The sequence below is a fragment of the Channa argus genome, chromosome 8, assembly GCF_033026475.1.
Source record: "Channa argus isolate prfri chromosome 8, Channa argus male v1.0, whole genome shotgun sequence".
Classification (NCBI taxonomy): domain Eukaryota; kingdom Metazoa; phylum Chordata; class Actinopteri; order Anabantiformes; family Channidae; genus Channa; species Channa argus.
Window position 1 is genome coordinate 1,931,667 of NC_090204.1, and position 20,132 is coordinate 1,951,798.

The 20,132-nt window shown below is 41.1% G+C and overlaps 3 protein-coding genes across 7 annotated transcripts; 2 read left to right on the forward strand and 1 right to left on the reverse strand.

The window, feature by feature from the left end:
- The first annotated feature begins 891 nt into the window (after positions 1-891).
- znf648 (zinc finger protein 648) lies at positions 892-3,991 on the forward strand. Of its 2 annotated transcripts, XM_067512773.1 has the most exons (3): positions 892-1,022; positions 1,270-2,789; positions 2,874-3,991. In XM_067512773.1, the coding sequence occupies exon 2, from the start codon at positions 1,310-1,312 to the stop codon at positions 2,771-2,773; it is 1,464 nt and encodes a 487-aa protein (XP_067368874.1). In that variant the 5' UTR covers positions 892-1,022; positions 1,270-1,309; the 3' UTR covers positions 2,774-2,789; positions 2,874-3,991. The 2 variants fall into 2 exon arrangements, with proteins under 2 accessions (XP_067368874.1, XP_067368873.1); XM_067512772.1 differs by having other exon boundaries at positions 1,270-3,991.
- Positions 3,992-4,498: 507 nt separating this feature from the next.
- sec16b (SEC16 homolog B, endoplasmic reticulum export factor) lies at positions 4,499-15,086 on the reverse strand. Of its 4 annotated transcripts, none has more exons than XM_067512757.1 (25): positions 14,512-15,086; positions 14,139-14,426; positions 13,923-14,020; positions 13,734-13,836; positions 12,199-12,401; positions 11,980-12,125; positions 11,830-11,891; positions 11,469-11,607; positions 11,114-11,344; positions 10,741-10,838; positions 8,983-9,064; positions 8,752-8,869; positions 8,550-8,661; positions 8,270-8,375; positions 7,946-8,083; positions 7,752-7,865; positions 7,294-7,378; positions 7,023-7,182; positions 6,732-6,889; positions 6,594-6,622; positions 6,288-6,383; positions 6,109-6,201; positions 5,899-6,025; positions 5,510-5,559; positions 4,499-5,292 (listed from the first exon to the last, which is right to left on the reverse strand). In XM_067512757.1, exons 2-24 carry the CDS (start codon positions 14,408-14,410, stop codon positions 5,543-5,545), a joined length of 2,787 nt encoding a protein of 928 aa, XP_067368858.1. In that variant the 5' UTR covers positions 14,411-14,426; positions 14,512-15,086; the 3' UTR covers positions 4,499-5,292; positions 5,510-5,542. The 4 variants fall into 4 exon arrangements, with proteins under 4 accessions (XP_067368858.1, XP_067368856.1, XP_067368855.1 ...); XM_067512755.1 differs by having other exon boundaries at positions 6,288-6,395; positions 14,519-15,084; XM_067512754.1 differs by having other exon boundaries at positions 6,288-6,395; positions 14,512-15,084.
- Positions 15,087-16,345: 1,259 nt separating this feature from the next.
- gadd45ab (growth arrest and DNA-damage-inducible, alpha, b) lies at positions 16,346-18,452 on the forward strand. The gene is made up of 4 exons (XM_067512784.1): positions 16,346-16,502; positions 17,019-17,120; positions 17,241-17,448; positions 17,667-18,452. The coding sequence occupies exons 1-4, from the start codon at positions 16,453-16,455 to the stop codon at positions 17,778-17,780; spliced, it is 474 nt and encodes a 157-aa protein (XP_067368885.1). The 5' UTR covers positions 16,346-16,452; the 3' UTR covers positions 17,781-18,452.
- The last annotated feature ends 1,680 nt before the right edge of the window (positions 18,453-20,132 follow it).

The window sequence follows — 20,132 nt, forward strand, 5'->3', positions numbered from 1 at the left end:
TTGGGTACACTTGTGTTCTAAACTGTTTCAAGGTTATAATTTCTCAGTTTTAGGTTAAAACTGTCAGAAAGGTGATATTTCTACCCTATTTTATCATTGAGGTCACAAATGGGTATTTGAGTTGTGCCTGGATGCATTATTCATTCATCATTTATTTTAAATAGGGTGGCCAAAAAATTTGAACCACCTCATCTCAGTGTATATATTGATTACTCAACTAATAAACTATGTGTTACCTTTCAGTAAATTAATTAAAATCAGCTCAGCCCGTTACCAGCTACTTAAGGCATCTAATGTAAAGAAAGTAAAGTGGTATTTCTACTTTTACTGGAATATTTTTTGGCAAGTAGGAACACCTCCACTAGTGATACTGCTAGTATGATTACTTCTAGTACCTCTCCAAGTAGAACTGTAGTTTTTATTATAGTTTGATGACTTTAGTAAGCTAATCTAATACACACAACCTTATAGTTAATTAAAATATCAATACAGAGCCAACTACACCCGCATGGCATAAGAACTCAAATTATAATATTTATAATTTTTTTCTCTCTCTTTCTTTTCTTTTCTTCTCTAATTCTTTAGTATTAATTCTAAAGCATGCATAGCTTTAAGTAAATAACAACTTAAATAGTTGTCAGTGTACTGCAACTAACCTTTGAGTTAGTACAGATTTGAATATATAAAGTCATTACACTAATGTTACAGTAGGTTAATGGTGATGTTGTTAACTATCTAATGATTTAAATTTCTGTTTTTCCCATCCTAACAAGAAATTACTTTGTGTAAAGCATCAACACAGTATGCACAAATAGGCAGTGGTGCTACGTCACTGGGTGGTAAACTGAGCCAGTGCTGTGGAGATATCATAGCTGCTGCTGCTGACTAGCAGGATAGATGCTGACCTAGAGATGGCTGCAGCCAAACCCCGCCTGTTAACACCACTGGACATTACTGAACCCAGAGCTAGTATATCTCTGTGGCAACTCCTGCACTCTACCTGCTCGGAAGGAAACGGCAGGGTAAGTAACTCAGGAGAAATGTTTTAAATTTGTCAAGTTGATAATTCAAGAACTCGTTTTTTGGGCTAAAATAGGCTGGAACATATTTAGGAGTTTGGAAATTCAGGTGTGATATGACTGCAAGGTGATACTGTGCATACAAACTGTACAAAAGAACGTAATTTAATGTAGAATTTCATGTGTGTGTGTTCCCAGAAAGAAACATTAGTCAATATGTTAACAGGATGTCTTGTGTATTATATTTTAGGAGGAATTGTGTCAGGAAATCTCTGAGCCGCTTGAAACACATGCGGATGGTTTCATCCCCAACTGCAGTGACCATGTCTGAAGACATTTCCAAACAAATGTCAAACTGTGCAGTTGGTGAACAACGAGATAAAAGGAAGCATCAAGAAAAACATTGTGTCAGCCATTCTCTCGCAGATGAACAGATAGAAAATAATGCCCAGAAGACTTGCTCATTATTTGGTGGCATGTGTGTGAGTATGAACTCATTTTCCGAGAGCACTGATACAGGAACCCTGTATTTGAACCCCCAAACACCAAACGCGCCTCTTGTGCAGCAGTTTGCTCAGCTCTCACCAGAAGAAAAAACTGGAATCCACAATGATTCTACGTGTGCTGAGAACAATAATGTGCTTATGGATGTTTGCAAAAAGAAGGAAAGAAATGGCTCTAGATACCTCAAGGGCCAACAAGTACGAAGTGATGCCTCGGCTAAACAGAGTGCAAGTAAGCTCAAAGAGTTAAATACTGAGAAACCTTCTCCGGGTAGTGGTGAGAGTAACAGCAGGAAGAAAAATGCAAATATCCCTTCTCCTAAGAAAAAGCTTGAAGATGACAAGATCCCTCGACTATTGGTGGCGATGAAGAAACGTAGTGGAGTTGACACAGAGCATCGTCCTTTCAAGTGCTCACACTGCCACTGGGCTTTTAAAAAGCTCTGCAACCTGCAGAGTCACTTACAAACACACACTGGCCTCAAACCACACGTGTGTGATATATGTGGCAAGGCTTATTCCCACCAGGGCACACTGCAGCAGCACAAGCGTCTGCACACGGGCGAAAGACCCTATCACTGCCCCTTCTGTGTCAAGACCTATATCTGGTCTTCAGATTACCGCAAGCATATCCGCACACACACTGGTGAAAAGCCCTATGTGTGTGACACTTGTGGCAAGGATTTCATTCGCTCCTCTGACCTGCGGAAACATGAGAGGAACATGCACACCAATGACAAGCCCTTCCCATGCACCCACTGTGAGAAGACCTTTAATAAACCCCTCTCCCTGAAGCGCCATGAGCGTAAGCACCTGGGAGAGAGGCCTTTCTCCTGCCCTGACTGTGGGAAAGCATTTGCCCTGGCCAGTCGTATGGCAGAACACCAGAAGACCCACACAGGGGTGCGTCCGTACGTCTGCTCCGTGTGCTCCAAGTGTTTGACAAAGTCCTCCAACCTAGCTGAGCACGAGGCCATCCACAGCGGAGCACGGCCTCATAAGTGCACAGAGTGCGGTGCTGCGTTCGCAATGGCTTCCCGCCTCGTTCGTCACCAGTACATACATAATAAAGAGAAACCACACAGCTGCACCAACTGCAGCAAGAATTTTAGCCACCTTGCCAAACTGAAGCATCACCAGGAGCAAACGTGCGCAGGGAGGATCTTTGTCTGCGTGGAATGTGACAAATCCTTCCAGTGTGCAGCAAAGCTGGCAGAGCATATGCTGAACCACAGAGACAAGGAAACCTGAGTCTGATTGAAGACAGGTATTGTACACATCCACCACTGTGATAGAATTTCAAAAGATTCACAGCTGTACACGGTGGTATAATACTTTTATATCATTTTAGATATTCAGGTCCACACCCATTGGATCCATTTACGGTCATAGGGCACCAGTGTTTTCATGTTAAGGACTTTCAGGTAGGCATTTCAGGTTCCTGATCACTCCCTCATCCTAATTTTATGAATTCAAATTTAAATACCCTACTTTAATGTAAATGGTCAAACTGCAGACCTGAAGCCTCTTAAGTTTCCAACGCAGTCAGAAGACACTAGCATCCTAGGAGTGAGGTGCATCACAAGTGGGTCTCTAATGGATGTGAAACACCTCACGTATGAAGACCTGATTGGCTCCCAGACCTCGGGTCCTTAGTTGGACCCTCTCCACTTTATCAGTGGCATTAGTTAAACACCCATTTGGTTTATATGGTCAGCTGGAGGTGGCATTTTACCATACCCACCACTCTGTCCCAAATTGTCCAAAATTGGAGGCTGCATTTTTATTCTTGATACACAAACTAAAACTAAATAGCTGCAAAATGGTGACCATGTTATTAGACCAGTGTTTAAATCATTGCTGTTCTACCCAGTGGACATTACAATGCAATGTCACTATAGTGCATCATTATTTTATACTTTTCACTTATTGTTATTTTTGATGACGGTACTGCTGTTTCCATGCTGGAGGATTGTTTGGATGTGTGATTTTAAAGTTAAGGCATTTACAGTAATTTCACTGCCGTAACATCACTGTTTAACCTGAGCAACGGTGGGAAACGATCCCAAAACCTTTGTATCTACATGTACAAAAAGCACAAATATTGTACAATTTATCAAGTTATATACTGTATATATAGGTTGTGTCTATATATAAGTTATTCTAAAATCCATTGTACATGTTATGGTAATATGTAAATGGTAGAACTGGTTCTTTTAAGTAATATTACTTTGCATGCACAAACAAAACTGTAACCAGACTGTCCAGTTGTGGTGACCACAGTGTCTCAGCATCTGAAGATGTAATGATAAACTCTCCCTGGTAAAAAATTTTTATTCAAAGAAAAGACAACTGTCCTTGTGCTTGTTACAATTCACTATATGAGAGAGATGTTAAGCCGATTCTGTGCTGTTTTCACGTGTACACTTTAAGTTGACTAGTCAGTGTGTTTTTAGAATTCCCATGGAAACTTTCTACTAAAAAGTTAATCAAATCAACATTAGTTTCTTTTCTTTTCATTCTACATGCTCACATCCAATTCATTAAAACACATTTTGTTTAGGGTTTTCATTAAACCACTTGAAACACAATCAGTTTCAAAAATGAATAAGAGGTCAGATTTCTCCCTTTGCAGAGAATTTGTTTGGATGACACTTAAAAGAAAATACTTGAAGCTGAGTGCATTGCCTTCCATAGTCTGACTTCTTGCTGTCAGGGAGTATGTGGAGGCTCACATCCCACTTGTCTGTGTGTGCTGGATTCTCAGCTAGTGTGACCCACTCACAGTTGGCTACTGCAGACTAATCGTAAAAGGAGATGGCACCTGCCATGTTGTCACTTGCTCTACATTAAACGGGGAGGCCTCTTTGGAATTCCTGCTCCTTCTTGGCAAGATGAATTAATTCAATATGTAACTTTTGATATGATTACATTGGTACAGGATCAAAACAACCAAATAAAGACTATGAACATAGCTTTTACCATTTTCATACAGAGATTTAGTCTGAGGCAAAAGTGCACTGATATACTGCAAATTAAAACATTTCAAGTGCCGGTACAGAGGTACAAAAAAAGCATTCGTATGTACAGTCATCCATAAAGCACAAAGCAAGTAAAACATCTGGTACAGGGGCAATAAATGATTGTTCCTTAATGTACAGAATATATATTACTGCGATTTATACACATTTTAAGAAGCATACATGAGCTTTGTCTGCCTACATTTACAGTACATGATATGGTTAATATTACATATCACAGATTATGCATTGCAGATAACATAAACATTTAAACAGTTGATTATACAAGGATCTGATGCACGAAGTTGTAGAAGTGTAGGCCCAGCAAAGGTTTTTCCCAGTTACCTCCCTTCCTCCCCAAGCATGTGTTGTCGTCCATCTTGGCACCACAACAACATGAGAAGTCACTATTCCGATTTCATTTCTCTGCATATTTATCATTAAACTAACATTACTGCACTTTACAGAGGTTTAGAAAAGGATCAGAAGTTGCCCACATTGTAAAGTTAGTCTACAAACGTCTTGATGATTAAAAGGATCTAAGAAGCTAATAATGTCCAGATCACATAGCTACTGGGGTCAGTTAAGACCTGCATCCTTTGGTAAGTTCCCTGCTGTCAGCTTGTAGGAAGTCCAACTCAGCTGTTGTAGTTACTGCAATATGAGTTAGTCTGCCACTTCATCCACAGTATTTCTGTACCCAATATGCAACATGAGGGCGGGCAAGCTGTGCAGGTTTGAAAGGGCATCCTTAAAAAAGAAACGGTTGAGGCGGTTAGCAGTATGGATATTATTGGTGTTCCTCCAAGGTCAGGTGCAGCTCACATCACATTTGGCAAATTAGTACTTATATATTTAATTCTCAGTAATTCTGTAAGCACTTACAGTGAGAGATGCGAATGTAAATAATATGCATGCTTAAATATCTTTTTTAAGGTGTAGCTATACTTAATGATGCTTAATTTACCTGTGATGCGGGCCAGTGGTCTTGGTAAAGTTTCTACCCCAGCTGCTGGCCTGTGTGGGAGACATGGGTATTTATAGAAATCACATTTGCATAGTTGAGTAGATAGAATGTCATCAGTGGCAGCTGAACCACTCCAGTGTTTTCAATTTCAATACTGGAAAAATGCATGCTTCATATCACGACTGTACTTCAGTCATCCAAATGTGAAACTGGACACGCTGGTCAACAAATGTGTTAATAGCAGTGACACAGAAGGATCATAGCTCCTGGACACAGGTCAGTGACCTCAAACAGAGTCAGTGACCCCCCCCCCAACATACTTGAGCGTATGAAATCTATTAAAAACTACAACAACTGACACATAATCAAAGTGTTTTGTAAATTCTTACATAAATTACCTGCTTTCCTTGAGAAGGGATTGATGCCGGCAGAGACCGGTGGAGGGGAAAACATGGCCGGAGGAGATAAACTGGCGGGAGGTGGTGGAGGACAGAGGCCAACAGTGGGTGGTAGCTCCTGAGAAAAAAAGTAGAATAATGCATCACCACATGGACGTCAGTATAACTGAAAGGTATAATGTACATCTACTTGAATCTAACTTTCTGAGCTTGGCCCGTTGTCTCTGAACTCTCCTTTTGAACATCTTTGGGTTTAGATTTAAACCAGCCGCTGAACCACCCGGTCTTGGTGCCCTGCATGTAACACAGAAGAAAGTGAGACGCGTGTCAAATGACTAATGTGGTTTAATAGGTGTAAATAGGACAGGGGATGCACCTACTTGCTTAGGAGGCTCAGTTGTCTGCTCAGGGGTCTCCATGACTTCTGGGAGGCTCTGCTGGTTTTGTCCTTGGTAACTGATATTGACCTCAAGCATCTGAGCCCCCATCTCAAAATACAGATGAGAGACAAACATCCCTTCTCGATGAGCTTCAAAGGGCCTTTAAACACCCTACTCACGATAAAATTCTTAGCAGCTTAAAAATTGAGCGATAAGTAAATACGGATGCACGCAAATGTCATCAGATCAAACTAAGAACTTTCCATCTTTGTATTTTTTAGGACTGAATATTGCAGCATTTCTCACCATTGCACCCTCAGATGAAGACCCAGTCCCTGTAGGTGGGGTGAAATAAAATGATCACACAGAGAATAATTCCCCATAACCCATAGTAAATACCTAAGTAGAGAATGGAATGAATGCACTCTAACATTAAATTCTCACCCTCTGCTGCTGATGGCAGATTACTTGGAGGACAATGTGGCACAGCAGTTCTGGCTTCAGCACTATCTGTGTTATGATAACTGTCTTGGCTTGCAGCCACCATGAGCGCTGGGGGAGAATAATCCACCATTACTGGCATCAGAGGGTTGGAGCATAGCCTAGAGAGACCAAAAGAGAGATGACAGTGACATAACAGTGTCAATTAGACCCGGGTATCATATGTGCAGAAAGGCTTTTTGATGTGTCTGGCTGACAGAAGTGAATAAAGACGTGCTGCTGCACACTCAGTACCAGTTCTGAGTTCCACTGAGGTTCTTGGATAACACTGTCATTTCCTCAGTGCTTACTCCAGGTTGATCCACAGGGCTTTCGTGGTCGTCTGTACCTCTGTAATAAAGGAATTCAGGCTCTGGACTCTGGATATCGCAGCTTGGGTCATCCAAGTCTGATCCTGTAAAGAAAAGAAGGGAATTTTACTTCTTCGATACATGTGTGAGAAAACACTGCTCTCGAGTGCGACTGTCCATACAGTAAATCGTTTGAAATGATGACTGAACATTACCTGAGCGTATTTTGTTTTGATCGTGGACTAAACCAAATTCCTCTGGTGCTGACTGGTATGTTTCAATATAGTCAAAATTCCCCATCTGAGCAAAATAATATGAATGGCAAATTTTTTTTTAGTGTCATGACCAAAATTATTTACAATTCAATTGGAGGTTATGAATGCCTGCACCAAATGTATATGAAATCTGTGTGTTGTTTGAGATATGGTCATTTCTAGAATAGCATGACGTTTTGCTACATGAAGAATCACATATTTATTTAGAAAAATATCAAATAATTACACTTAACGATTTATCTGGACACAAATCTGGACACAATTATCTGGTGTAATTCAAGCATTAGGGTGGTGGGATTAAGCAGATCTACCAGGCAAATCATCAAACCATATCTTACTGACTGATAATGTTACATTATTCCTCCGACACTCTGCAGGCGTAAAGGAATGCACATCACCTGTAAACTGTGGTGCCTTGCACGCAGGTGTTTCAGCCAGCCTGGTTCCTGCCCAGCTCCGCTAACACCGGCTTCAGTGAACTGACCCTCAGAGTGTCTCAGTCTGTCTGCCAGCTGCAGGAGTAAACATACATGCAGTATATCCATTGAGTGACACTGCAACAATTAGGACATACTGTTTTAAGTATATGTACCTTAATGACTTCTCCAGTTAGTACAAAGAAAGGCTCCTTCTGTCGGAGGATTGCCTGTCCTATCACCTCACAGTAATGGAAGGCCTGAGACGCAAGTCCGCAGTCCAACAGTCGAGTAGCATACAGCAACTTATACACCTGACAACAGCACAGGAATACTTATATTACATGGGATTACATACATGCAGTTTTAATATGTAAGTTAAACAACTTAAAGATGCATACAACTCTGGCTTATTTGAAGGTTACTGCAAATAAGAGATGCACTCACTATAAAACAGTTTGGAGAAGGAGGTTAAATTTGATGGAAGTGTGGGAGAATACCTGTAAGGATGGTATTGAAAAGCATTTCCCCCCGAGTGCCTGGCAGTACTCATATATCTCAGTGCACTGGATGGCAGAGTTTGTGGCAAAGTAGTGAAACGATTGCCTAAAGAAGAGGAGAGAAGAGGATACAGTAAAGCTAGTGTAAAGAGACACTAGACACAAACATGATGTACATTACAAATTACAATAGCAAAGAAGAAGTCATCGCCATCAACATATTGACTAGATGGACACCAATTATACTGATCAACATCTTCAGGGAGCGAACACAGCTCACCTGTGGCTGCTGCCTAGAAGCACCAGTCGCTCTGCCTTGTGTGTGAACACCCCAAAGGGAACGCTGGCTGTCAGGTAGCACACATGGGCAGCGTGTATGAGGCCTCGGGAGGCTGCACGAAAAGAGAAGAACAAAATGATCAGCTCACGTGTTTGCACAGATACGTTACAACCTGTCAGTCAGTCAAACAGCGTGTCTATACCGAGTGTGTCTCCCATGGTGATGATGGCCTTCTGTTGGACGGCAGCGTCTCCCGTCTCATTGGAGAGCATGACGGCCAGATGGGGCCTCCAGTCTCCCCATTTTTCATTTCCACAGCACTGGGCACAGAACATCACAATCAAGCCTCTGAGTAGCTAACAAGATACACACTGACATACATTTGAGAATATAATAAATAAAACTGTAAAGATTGGGTTGTGTGATGTGTTACCGTGGCTACAGCGGGAATTCTCCCAGACAGCAGCTGGAAGAGAGTCTGGAGGGGATCACTGGCTACTAGCTGGCCTGTAAACCTGCCAACAAAGCGCTTTGTGTTGGTGCACATCTTACATCTTAACCATGGCTTTATTACACTATATTGCCAAAAGTATTCGCTCACCTGCCTTTAGACCTACATGAACTTTAGTGACATCCCATTCTTAATCCATAGGGTTTAATACGGCCTCGGCCCACCCTTTGCAGCTATAACAGCTTCAACTCTTCTGGGAAGGCTTTCACCGAGGTTTAGGAGTGTGTTTATGAAATACATAATACACAGTGCTCGCAGTCTTCGCTCTATTCTATCGGGTTGAGGTCAGGACTCTGTGCAGGCCAGTCAAGTTCTTCCACACCAAACTCACTCATCCATGTCTGTATGGACCTTGCTTCGTGCACCTGAATTCATTTATTTGGATGGGTGAGCGAATACTTTTGGCAATATAGTGTACATGCAAGCAGCAGAACCACAGTAGTGAAACAGAAGCCAACGCATATTAAGAGTGTCCCTGCTACTACTGTGTACAGAACTGATACAACGGCTCAGATTCTGCCTCTCTTGTCAATCACAAATCACATTCTGACTGGCTATCCATTAGTGCTTCCTCAGACATTCCTATACTGACAGTGTGACATATGCTGCTGTGGGACATACAGCGCTATGGATGTTAAAATAGTCTGGAAAATTGGAGTGAGTTACATGATTTATAGTTGCTGTATTGCACAAACTCTTTCCTTAATATACATAGAGCTCTCTCCCCGCACAGAAAAGTGTTCCAGAAGTCGAATCTCTTTGTTTGACACACAAATTGCAGGGCTATGCAACACACATTGAACAGGCTGCATGGAACACATGTCCTGTCATGTGCTCCAGTTGTCCATAGTTGTGATTGCAGCTAAACACTGTAGAAATGCAGCAACTTAATTATTATTCTAGGTGTAATTATTCCCATAAAATGGCAAATAAGACATCTGTAATGCATTTTTTTAAAATAAATAAATAAAGTCAATCATGATGAAAGTGTACAGCCATATTGCTGGTGGGCAAATTCTATGGCGTCTACTTTGTGCAAATCTTCCCTTCAAAAACATAAAAACATTTCAAATTTATGCTATATTTAAAGCTACAATTTTTGCAGTGCACATAGTTACAGGAACACACTAACAATGACATTGTTAACATGTTGATGCTAAACAGCTATAATAATTACCATGTTCGCTTTCTAGATTTGTGTGAGAGCATGCTAATATCTGCTAATCGGCACTATTGATGGGGATGGGAATATCACCGACTTTGCAGCAATGCTGACAGAAATGCTGAGCTTATGATAGCACTAGGATAAAGACGACTACCCATGTGATCCTCGAGGCAACATGAATGCATGTACAAACTTTTATGTAGTCCAGATATTTAGTTTGAAACCACAGACATGGCAAAAGAGAGACATTTCTAAGCAAAGTCAGTAGACTCCTTTTCTGCAAACCATGAATGTCTCTATTTAAGTTACCCTCTATTTCAGTAAAGTCCAAGCGTCTGGAGAAACAGTGCCATCTGCTGATTCACTCCACTAGAAAGACTAATACTCACACATAGGAAGTTGATGATGTAAACAACATACCCATGATAGAAATACTGTCTATATCAGCTTGTAGGTGTAAGTCGGAGACTTGTAGGGTAGCAGTGTTGTATCTTTAATGACTTTGCTTTTCTCACCTGTTCAGCACAGTGGTGTAGGCTCTGTTTTCCATTTTGCTGGCCAGGAAAAGTGCATGTCCCCACAAACCATTGCTCATAGCTGATTCCAAGGCCTCCTGAAGTTACATGGGGAAAGAGGACATATCCTCAAATCCCAGAACTGTACAACATCCATAGCAAATAGTAGCATGCAATACTGGACTAGTGCTGTATCAGAGACAATGTTAATCTGTGGTTATGTTCCTCCGTTAAATTTGTAGCTGGTAAAACTGATCATAAATTGAATACATACAAATAGTCAGCAGTGAAGTGCTTCACTGCAATCTGTCATTTGGACCACTGATACACAGTAAATGTTTACAGCACACAGTACAGTCAGAAATGTTAAAACCTTCTTTCTTCCAGCCAGCAGCAGTTGAGTGTAACTATGCAGGGCCTTCTCTGGGGTCTCAGAGCTAAAGCTGCTCCAGTTTCCTGTGAGCAGGTCATCTCCTCTGCAAGGCAGTGCTTCAGCAGATGTACTCTCACTGAAGTCAATGAGCGTAGGAGCCTCTGACTCACAACTTCCATGCGAATGTGTGCCCTGCATCAGCAGCTCAGCAATATCGGAGCCGACGATTTGCTGAAAGAATGGTTTTTACACACATTAAAGTCTTTAGGAGGGAAAAAAACAATACTTGATTGGCGTTTGGCGTCTGAACGTTTACTATGTTCATTATTCGAAAAACACAACATGATGCACTTACACCATTCTGTCTGCAGAGCAGGATCAGTAAATTCCACAAGAGGGCAGCAGAGCTCCTATCATGCAGCTTGTCATCTCTCATGCATGCACCTGTCTGCTGGTGGGCAAATTCTATAGCCTCTACTTTGTGCAAATCTTCCCTTCAAAAACATAAAAACATTTCAAACTCATACTATATTTAAACCTAAATTTTGCAGTGCACATTTTGTAGGTCTAATCATATTAGTCATAAGACAAATAATTTAGGCTGAAAATTCAGCCAAAAGAATTCTGATGCTGTATAAACTGCCACCATTTTTTTTTTTTTGTTAAGATGGAACCTTTTCAGATTCACCCTTACACCACACATGAAAAAGCAATACCTAGTTAGGGGTCCAGGGAAGTTTCTCATCTCCTGTTGTTCTTGTGTCTCACTCAGAATGACCTGGGCAGTCGAGGAAATTCATTTTAAAACATTAATGAAGAAATTCTAAAATTACTCTCACTACAGACTCGTGTTGAAACCACACTACCTCCAGACTGTGGATCTCCAGCTTGCTGGTGTTCTCCTGTGTAGAAAAGCTTGGACTGACCCGTATCAGCTGCCCAGCAGGTCCGAAGCGAACAACAGCATGAGGGATTGAGTACTTCAAAGGTGCTAATGTCGGATGCAGGTGTTCTGAAAAGGTATGAATTATTAGGTAACATGTGTTACAACTGTGAATGACGTGAACTGTTTACTGTGCACTTACCTGCATCAGATGTGTAAACAGGCTGTGAGACAGGGTCACTGTGTTCAGCTCCATTAATGTACTGACTCAGTTCGTAGCTGCTGGACGATAACCCTGATTGTTTGGAACTCTCTAATGTTCCCAGGTAACAGGAGGAGACGTCTTCATTCTCTCTGACGGAATGATCCTCATAGTCATTGAGGTAATGCAAGGAATTGTCATTTCTGAAAGAATTCAACAAACAATGTATATATACCGTATATATATTACATATTTTCATGTAACTTAACTACATTTTGATGCACAGCTTTCACTTCATTTGCAGTTATCAACAGCGGGGAGAAGCTTGGCATTTTCAATATTAAACCATTCTCTATAGTGATTTTATGACGCAGGAAGCTGCAACAAGCAGCATGCCAACAAAACGAGGAGGCAGAATGTATAAGTACAATCCTTTAGTCAACCACAAGATACAGTACATGATCTGGAATTTACTTAAAGTGCATTTTATTCAAAAGCATTTGATTCTAAATACTGTTCAACTTGAATCTGTTGATAGCATATATGTGCACGCGTTGTCCAGATTTGTTCAACAAATATTTAAAGATGAAAATTACACAGAAGAACATTTAGATTCTTTAATAAAAATATAATACAAGAAACAGTTTCTTTTCTCAGGGCATCACACTGATTAACAGATGACCTCATAATGCTACATAGCTGCTATCCATGCTGTACTGTACACCATGCAAATTAAAAAGTGCAATGTTTTTAGGAACTACAGTGGAGTAGTAACACTAACTGTGCAAGTACAGGACCGCAAACCAGTACTTAAGTACAGCACTGGGGTAAGTGTACTTAGTTACTCATCACCTCTGTTTTGTATAAATGTCATTTTATCACTATAATAAATTATCTTTTATAAATTAAAAGATATATAATAATTATTACATTATTATTATTAACAGACTGGTCAAGAACAAAAACTATTCGCAGAAAGCTGAAGTTAACTGATTCTAAAAAAGAATGACAGCACAGAATGACAACACTGACTTTGTTCAGTAGAATCACATATCATGAACCACATCTCTGACATCTCACGTCAAATATGCATCACCATTTCCTTCAGGTTCACTGTTACAACCCTGCCATTGTATGTTTTTATCAATTTTTTAAATTACTTTTGTGCTTTTTGTGCTTTGTGCTTGCAATTTTTTAAAATGTTATTTTATTGCATGTAGGTTTTATAGAAGGTTTAGTACCCAAAGCTTTTTTTTTTTTTTATTTAATCTATTATCTTGCTATTGTGCAGAATACAAACTTAATAATTTAATTATTTTTAAAAGATTTTTAATCAACATTTCAAACCTACTGATGTCATAGGAGACTTAACAAACCAGAAAATAACATGTTTAACATCTGAGAGGCTGAGACCCACAAATGTGTCACCTGTAGCCGACAACTTCAATGTTAAAATTATAATTATTAAGAATTTGGGGGGATGGACTACTTGATAAATGAGTTTTAGCAAAGGGGTTGACTTTGCTGTGGCTCACCTGTACTCTTCTGTGTAGGTGCTCCCTGAATGTTCCTGTTTGGACGTTCTTTCTTGGTAAGGGTCTGAACTCCAGGTCTCTTGATGACGCCACTGACCAGCATCTTAATGGGTAAAACAACAATTTGCCTTATTATAGACAACTAATGGAAGCATTGTTGTCTAGTAGAGTTGTAACGTATCTCTGTACCTTGTCGCCCATGTCGTCCTCTATAGTAGTCATGGTCGTAATAAGCATAGTTCTCTCTGTAGTCCCAGGGGCTGTGGGCAGGGTAGTCAAACCCATGTCTGAAAATAAAAGGCCTCTGGTGACATCAGTGCATTGTGCATAGTGCACTACAAATGATTAATTACTGTGTCACATAATGTTTTGCACAAAATAAGAACAGAATTGTCCATTACACACCTGGACTGAGGTCTTTGGTATTCTGGTTGTCTGTAGCCATATGGATACTGGTGTGGGCTGTAAGGATACTGCTCTGGCCTGGCAGGAGGACTGTTGAAGTGAGCGCTGTAGTGGGCACTGGGATGAGCCCAGTGTCTGTCCCTCTCTCTGGGGTCCGGAGGTGGATAGCTCTGGTCCCTGTCCTGCTGAGAATACTTGTAGTAGTCCTCTCTGTGTTTGGCCCCGTGGGGCTGATGTCCAGAGTCTGGCCAGGGTTGACCTCTGTGATCCATGGTGAGCCCTTAACTCCTGTGGTAAATAATGTGAAATAGACGTTTTCTAGGACTTTAAAACAAACAAAATAAAATGTTTCGAGTTTTGTTTAGCTACTCACTGCTCACATATGCCAGATGCAGCCAAAGTACATCCACGACTGCCACATCATTTCACTGGGAAGCAGCCACATGAGCTGATAAAAAGTCAACATGATAACAAGAGGGTAAAGTTCACAATCTACCGTTCACCACTGATAGCAAGTGTTGGTACTGCACAGGAACCAGTGCTTCAAAAGAGTGTCAAATATCTAAATGAGATTTAAAAAAAAAAAAAAAAAGCATATTTAAAAAGTAAAAATCAGATCATTCACGGTATGTGTGTGCACAATACGTTCTCTCTGTGTTTGCACTGTGTATCCCAGTCCGTGTTTGCTCACTGAGCTCTAAGTAAACAGTGGCGCACGCCCTGAAAAGTTTGACAGCTGCATGAGGCTGGAAAATAGGAAATCACGTCCAACATCAGGAAAGTTATTACACACAAAAATCTAATAACTGACAGTCCTTAATGTATCACTTGTCCCCGGATTCGCAGGTTACGTGGAAAAACAAAAACACAACTTTTGAAGCGTTGACATTTGCCACGTTGCCGGTGTTGGAGGATGTGGAGGCGGTCGGTTATTTCGGATCGACTGGTCTTAGATCAGCTTTGGACATGTGTCGGGGAACACGAGCAAAGGGAAACTGACTCACAATCAGTGCTGACAACTACGGAGGTTGTACAGTAACCATCAGCCACCAGAGGCGCTCAAACTCTCTCCCCCTCTGTTATCCATGGGTTTCCGTGGCTTCACAAATTGGTTTGGATATTACATTATTTAATTTAGTTAAAATAAATTGTAAGAAAATGGACGAGGAGGATGGTTTCAGCCTGACATAAACTTATTGTGCTCATGCCTTTATAATTTTTTTTTAATTCATTCTGGTATTGTGGAATAATCTTGTTGCAGACATAAGCAAACTGCGAGGTTTAATGCTATTTAGAAAGGAAATATAGTTCACAAACAAGGTTTGTCTTCATCAACAAGGTATTTTTTTCAGTTTATATAAAAACTAGAATATTAAAGTGAAGTGAATGATGGCGCCTCTTAATAAAATTAAACTAATGATTTGATGATTGCGTTCATAAGTCATTTGTTATTGATTAAAATAATTAATAAAATCAAGTATGGGTGAGGATGGTGCCTGGTAATTATCTTTTCTATCTGTTATGCCTTCAGTCTCATTAATTAACACATCAAGTTAGGCTAAAAGACTGAACAAATTGTTCTTAAATGGATTTTGATAATTTTCCATGTACATTTGAGGACTTATATTCCTCGTTAAAAGAATTATAGGACTGTAATCACCAAATGTTGTTTTCCAAAGCCAGATGTTGTTCTAGTAAAGTGGGTATAGCTGTAGTGATTTATAGGGATTTCAGTCACTGTAAATTCCATCGGTGTCATCTTTCTAAATCATTTATAAACAGAGCATGATAGGAAGAAGAGAAATTATTAAAAAAAAACATTAACTTGGATGTGTCTGATTTCGTGCGAAGGCTAAATATCGGTCTAATTTAATAATAGTTTCGAATTTCCAAGGAAACGAATGCAAGCGTAGTCATAAGACAGCCAACTTTTTTTCTTTTTTTTTGTCATTATTTATTATTAGCGGGCTACTATAGTACGATCTCATCGCACCAGCACGCATTAGTTAATGGACCCGTCTAATACCTGGAGACGTGCGGTTCACTTGCCTCTGTTCCCAGAAATTAGCCCAAATATGGACATGTCCGTGTTGTAGCCACACGATGTCGCTGTGTTGCCAGAGGCCAGCGTGTGTGCGTGTGCGCGTGCGTGCGCGTGTCTCCCCATGTGACACACAATGGGCCACCCTTATGGAAATGAGCTGGCTGATTTTACTGCTAAACGCACGGTGCTAACCGGCAAACAGCAAGAATCACTACGACGGACGCACGTACTCACTTCGCTCTGGATTTTATCGGACACCACGTCGCTCGGATGTGCAATATGACTTTTGAAGAAACCGGCGGAGAGAATTCTTCAGAAAGGTTCGCTTTGGTGTTTCAGCTTCGCACGTTTTGCTCCATTTGTAACTTGTTCTTTTCGTCATTTCGTTGGATTTTACGTGAACGTGTAGTTTAAATAAGACGTGCAGACGTCTGAACCTAAACCCGTTTTGCACGAGCTTTTCTGTCAACTTAGCGTTGAATGTCCTTTACCGGCGTAACGTCGGGTCAAAGTTACTGCAGCGTTGGCCCAAGTGCAACGTCTAACTTGTTGGCGAACATGAACTGATTAGTTAGCAAATTAGCAAATGAGCTGTTTTAGCTAAGGGCAACTTTAACGCTACGTGTCTGCATCCGACCTGTGAATGGTATTAAACGGTGTTACGTTACAAAGTGCACCTCACATGCAACGTTGCATCATTCGCAATGAATAAAAAGTTAATAAACTGTGTTTAGAGCCTGCTCTCGCGTTGACTGTGTGTGTGTGTGTGTGTGTGTGTGTGTTTTGGTAGTTAATTTTTATATAATGTTAAATGTATCTCATTCCTGTTTCTTCAGGATGGAATCAGTGGCCAAGGCATTAGAGGAGGTCCTGAGCTCTGCATTGCCTCAAGGTTGCATCACTGTTGGGGTCTATGAGGCAGCAAAGTCACTAAATGTGTAAGTTAACAAGATACCGACTGTGGCTCTAATTAGGGAATATACTTGAAGTAAGCCCCCTCCCTCCCTTCCTCCTTTTTCTTACATCTGCTTTTATTTGTTTTTGGGGTTTTTTTTTAGGGATCCAGACAATGTGGTGCTGTGTCTGCTGGCCACAGATGATGAGGAAGATGTAGCTCTCCAGATTCATTTCACCTTAATCCAGGCTTTCTGCTGCGAGAATGACATAAACATCCTGCGTGTGAGCAACATGAGGCGTCTGGCCGAAATCCTGGGTGGAGTGAAGCCTGGAGGGGAGCCCATGGACCTGCACTGTGTTCTTGTTACTGTAAGTGTCATTACTCACTGCTGTTTACTATAACACTGCTGTACCTTGCTCACTTCCCCCCAGACTGTGTATAGTCTTTGTCGTCACAGTAGCTGTGTCAGTTTCAATACCAAGAATACTGTTTTACTTCCTTGACGCTGTTATCTGTTTGGGTTTTGCTATCTGTTTGCATATTCATCAATAGGCACATGGTAACTGCTTTGTCCCTTCTTTTGCAGAACCCTCAGTCCTCACTGTGGAAGGACCCTGCACTGAGCAAAGTTAACAGGTTCTGCAGAGACAGTCGCTGTTTGGATCAATGGGTGCCTGTTATCAACCTGCCCGACCGATGAAACTTGCTGGAATATTAATGTATTGTGTACATTTGGGGAAAAGTAACTTCACAAGGCCTGTGTTAATGTCTGTGTTGGACTGCTTTGGAAAGCACCCTCGAGACAGACAGAGAAAAACGGGAGGGGGCAGAAAAAAAGAACACACGGAAGGGAGAGAGACGTTCCAACAAATTTACCAGGTCAGGGTGAACTTGTGGGCCAGGAAGAGTGACTCAGCAGTCTTGGTTCCAGGATTTCCAATATGTGACTGCGCCTTTCTCTACCAAGAAAGAAGTCTTTACAGGAAACTGAATCATGTGAGCAGTCAAGCACACGTGGTGGGAAGCAGGAGCCGTGAGGTGCAGACAGAGGGCATCGGTTGTCATGACTCCAAGAACTGGACCGCGCTGGAGTGGGCCCGACAGAGCTCTAAGTTGGAAGAATTCTATATTATAATTTTGACCAAATTTCCTTAACAGCACATTTATTTAATAGTATTTAAGACTGGTCACTTTGTTAACTCCAAAAGAGAGTTTCCATAGTGTATTGTGTAATATTTTAAGGGCAATGCAATGTTAAAATGTTTCCACTAACTGGTGTCTTTTATGTGTTGGTAATTTAATGGATATTATATTTATTGTGCATAGTTCATGGAATTTGTTACATTGAATGCAATAAACAACCTGCAGTTCACAGGATGGTTTTGTCTCTGATTTCCTGGTATTACAGGTTGAGCATGTTGGTAGGAATAACGCAGTGTCTTCGGTAAAACAGATGTACTGCCTTGCATGCCCACAAAAGACTCAAATCAAGCTTAACATGTTGCCCCACAGAGTTAAGATTTTTTTTGCTGGCATGCGACTGGGCAGGTTAAAAGATTTACTCAACACATTTCTAACCTATTCTGCAACTTGCACGTCATGCGTCAAGTGCAAGATCATATTATTTTATTTTCAACAGTCTCTTAAAAAGTTTTTGCTGCGTTCAAAAGGTGGTAGAGTCAAAATGTTATCTCCAACAGTAACAGCATTAGCTGGGAAGATCTTGTTACATCGAGAGGAGGAGAATTTACAAGCCCTCTGCATCTACGCAATCAATGCTAAACTTACTGCTGAGCAGGTTAAATATAGCAGAGAGGCAAGAAGAGAAAAGTCTACGTTGAAGAGGCCTTTCAGGCTGCAAACAGAGACAACCAGAACTTAATGGTGTTTGTGCATAATGGAGAGGCTCACAGAGGGTCACAGGACAATAGATGCATGAGTCAGGGTTATTCAACTCCATTGCTAGAGCTGTACAGTACTTTGGCTTCACGGCTAAAAATAGCCTCATGAATAGAGGCGTTTCCCCCCCCCGACCGTTGACAAACTGACAATAGTAGAACTAGTAATTATCATGCAGCTTATGCGGAGAGGCTGACCTGCCGCCAAAGTGTCAGGCTGCAGCCAGGGCTATAAGACAACAAGCAATCTCTGGTAAGTGGATGGTAAATTGGGAGGGGGAAAAAAAAATAGGTCAAAAATGCAGGACTGACAGGAAGACTGGAAAGGAATGTGGCGTGCGACTGGAGGATTTGCGCTCATGCTAAGCTGACTGAAGTTAAAGGGTGTAGTCTGACAATAAAATGAAAGCGCACAAACATGCAGATCTCCAAACTGATTTGAAGAGTCCCTACAGTCCCCACTGTCTATGGCAGAGCACTGCAGGAGGAGTTGCGATGCTCCTTTGCTTTTGTGGAAGTTACCAATCAGTAGCACTGATTTTTTTTTTTTTTTGGTGCACATTGTGCTTCTACATGTGACACACAGAACAGCCAAACAAGGATCTTTTTCTTTTGCACACCAGACAATGCCAGCGCTGGGTGAGAGTCATTAAGAAACAATTTAATCATTTAAAGACAGAAACACTATTTCCATCTTCTGATCGAAGCCTTTCTCCCACACGGGGATGGGCAACAAAAAGTAGGTGAGATACTGTAGATACTGGATTAATGGCTTATCCTGGAGCATCTCTACAGCACTGACAGTGAACACAATCCCTGGAAACAGCGTTGCTGCAAAGGCAGCCATATCAATCATCTGACTCGCGTCAGAGTTACATCTATGTGGGTTAACAAATATGGCCTGACCTGATTGTGTTTGTAACATCACACCTGAGGAGACATAGAGGGGCAGGGCTTTTTGTATAATAAGCAGGACGTGGCTCAGAGCCACAGAAACATCTTCACTAAGAAATTAGAGCCAACCGATGTCTATGTGCCCCTGACCTGACACTAGAGACACTTGGCCACGCGTTAGAACATGGCAGCCTGTAATTCGGACACACATATGACATGCAGTGCACAACAGTTCTAGTTCATGCACAAATTAGTGCAGG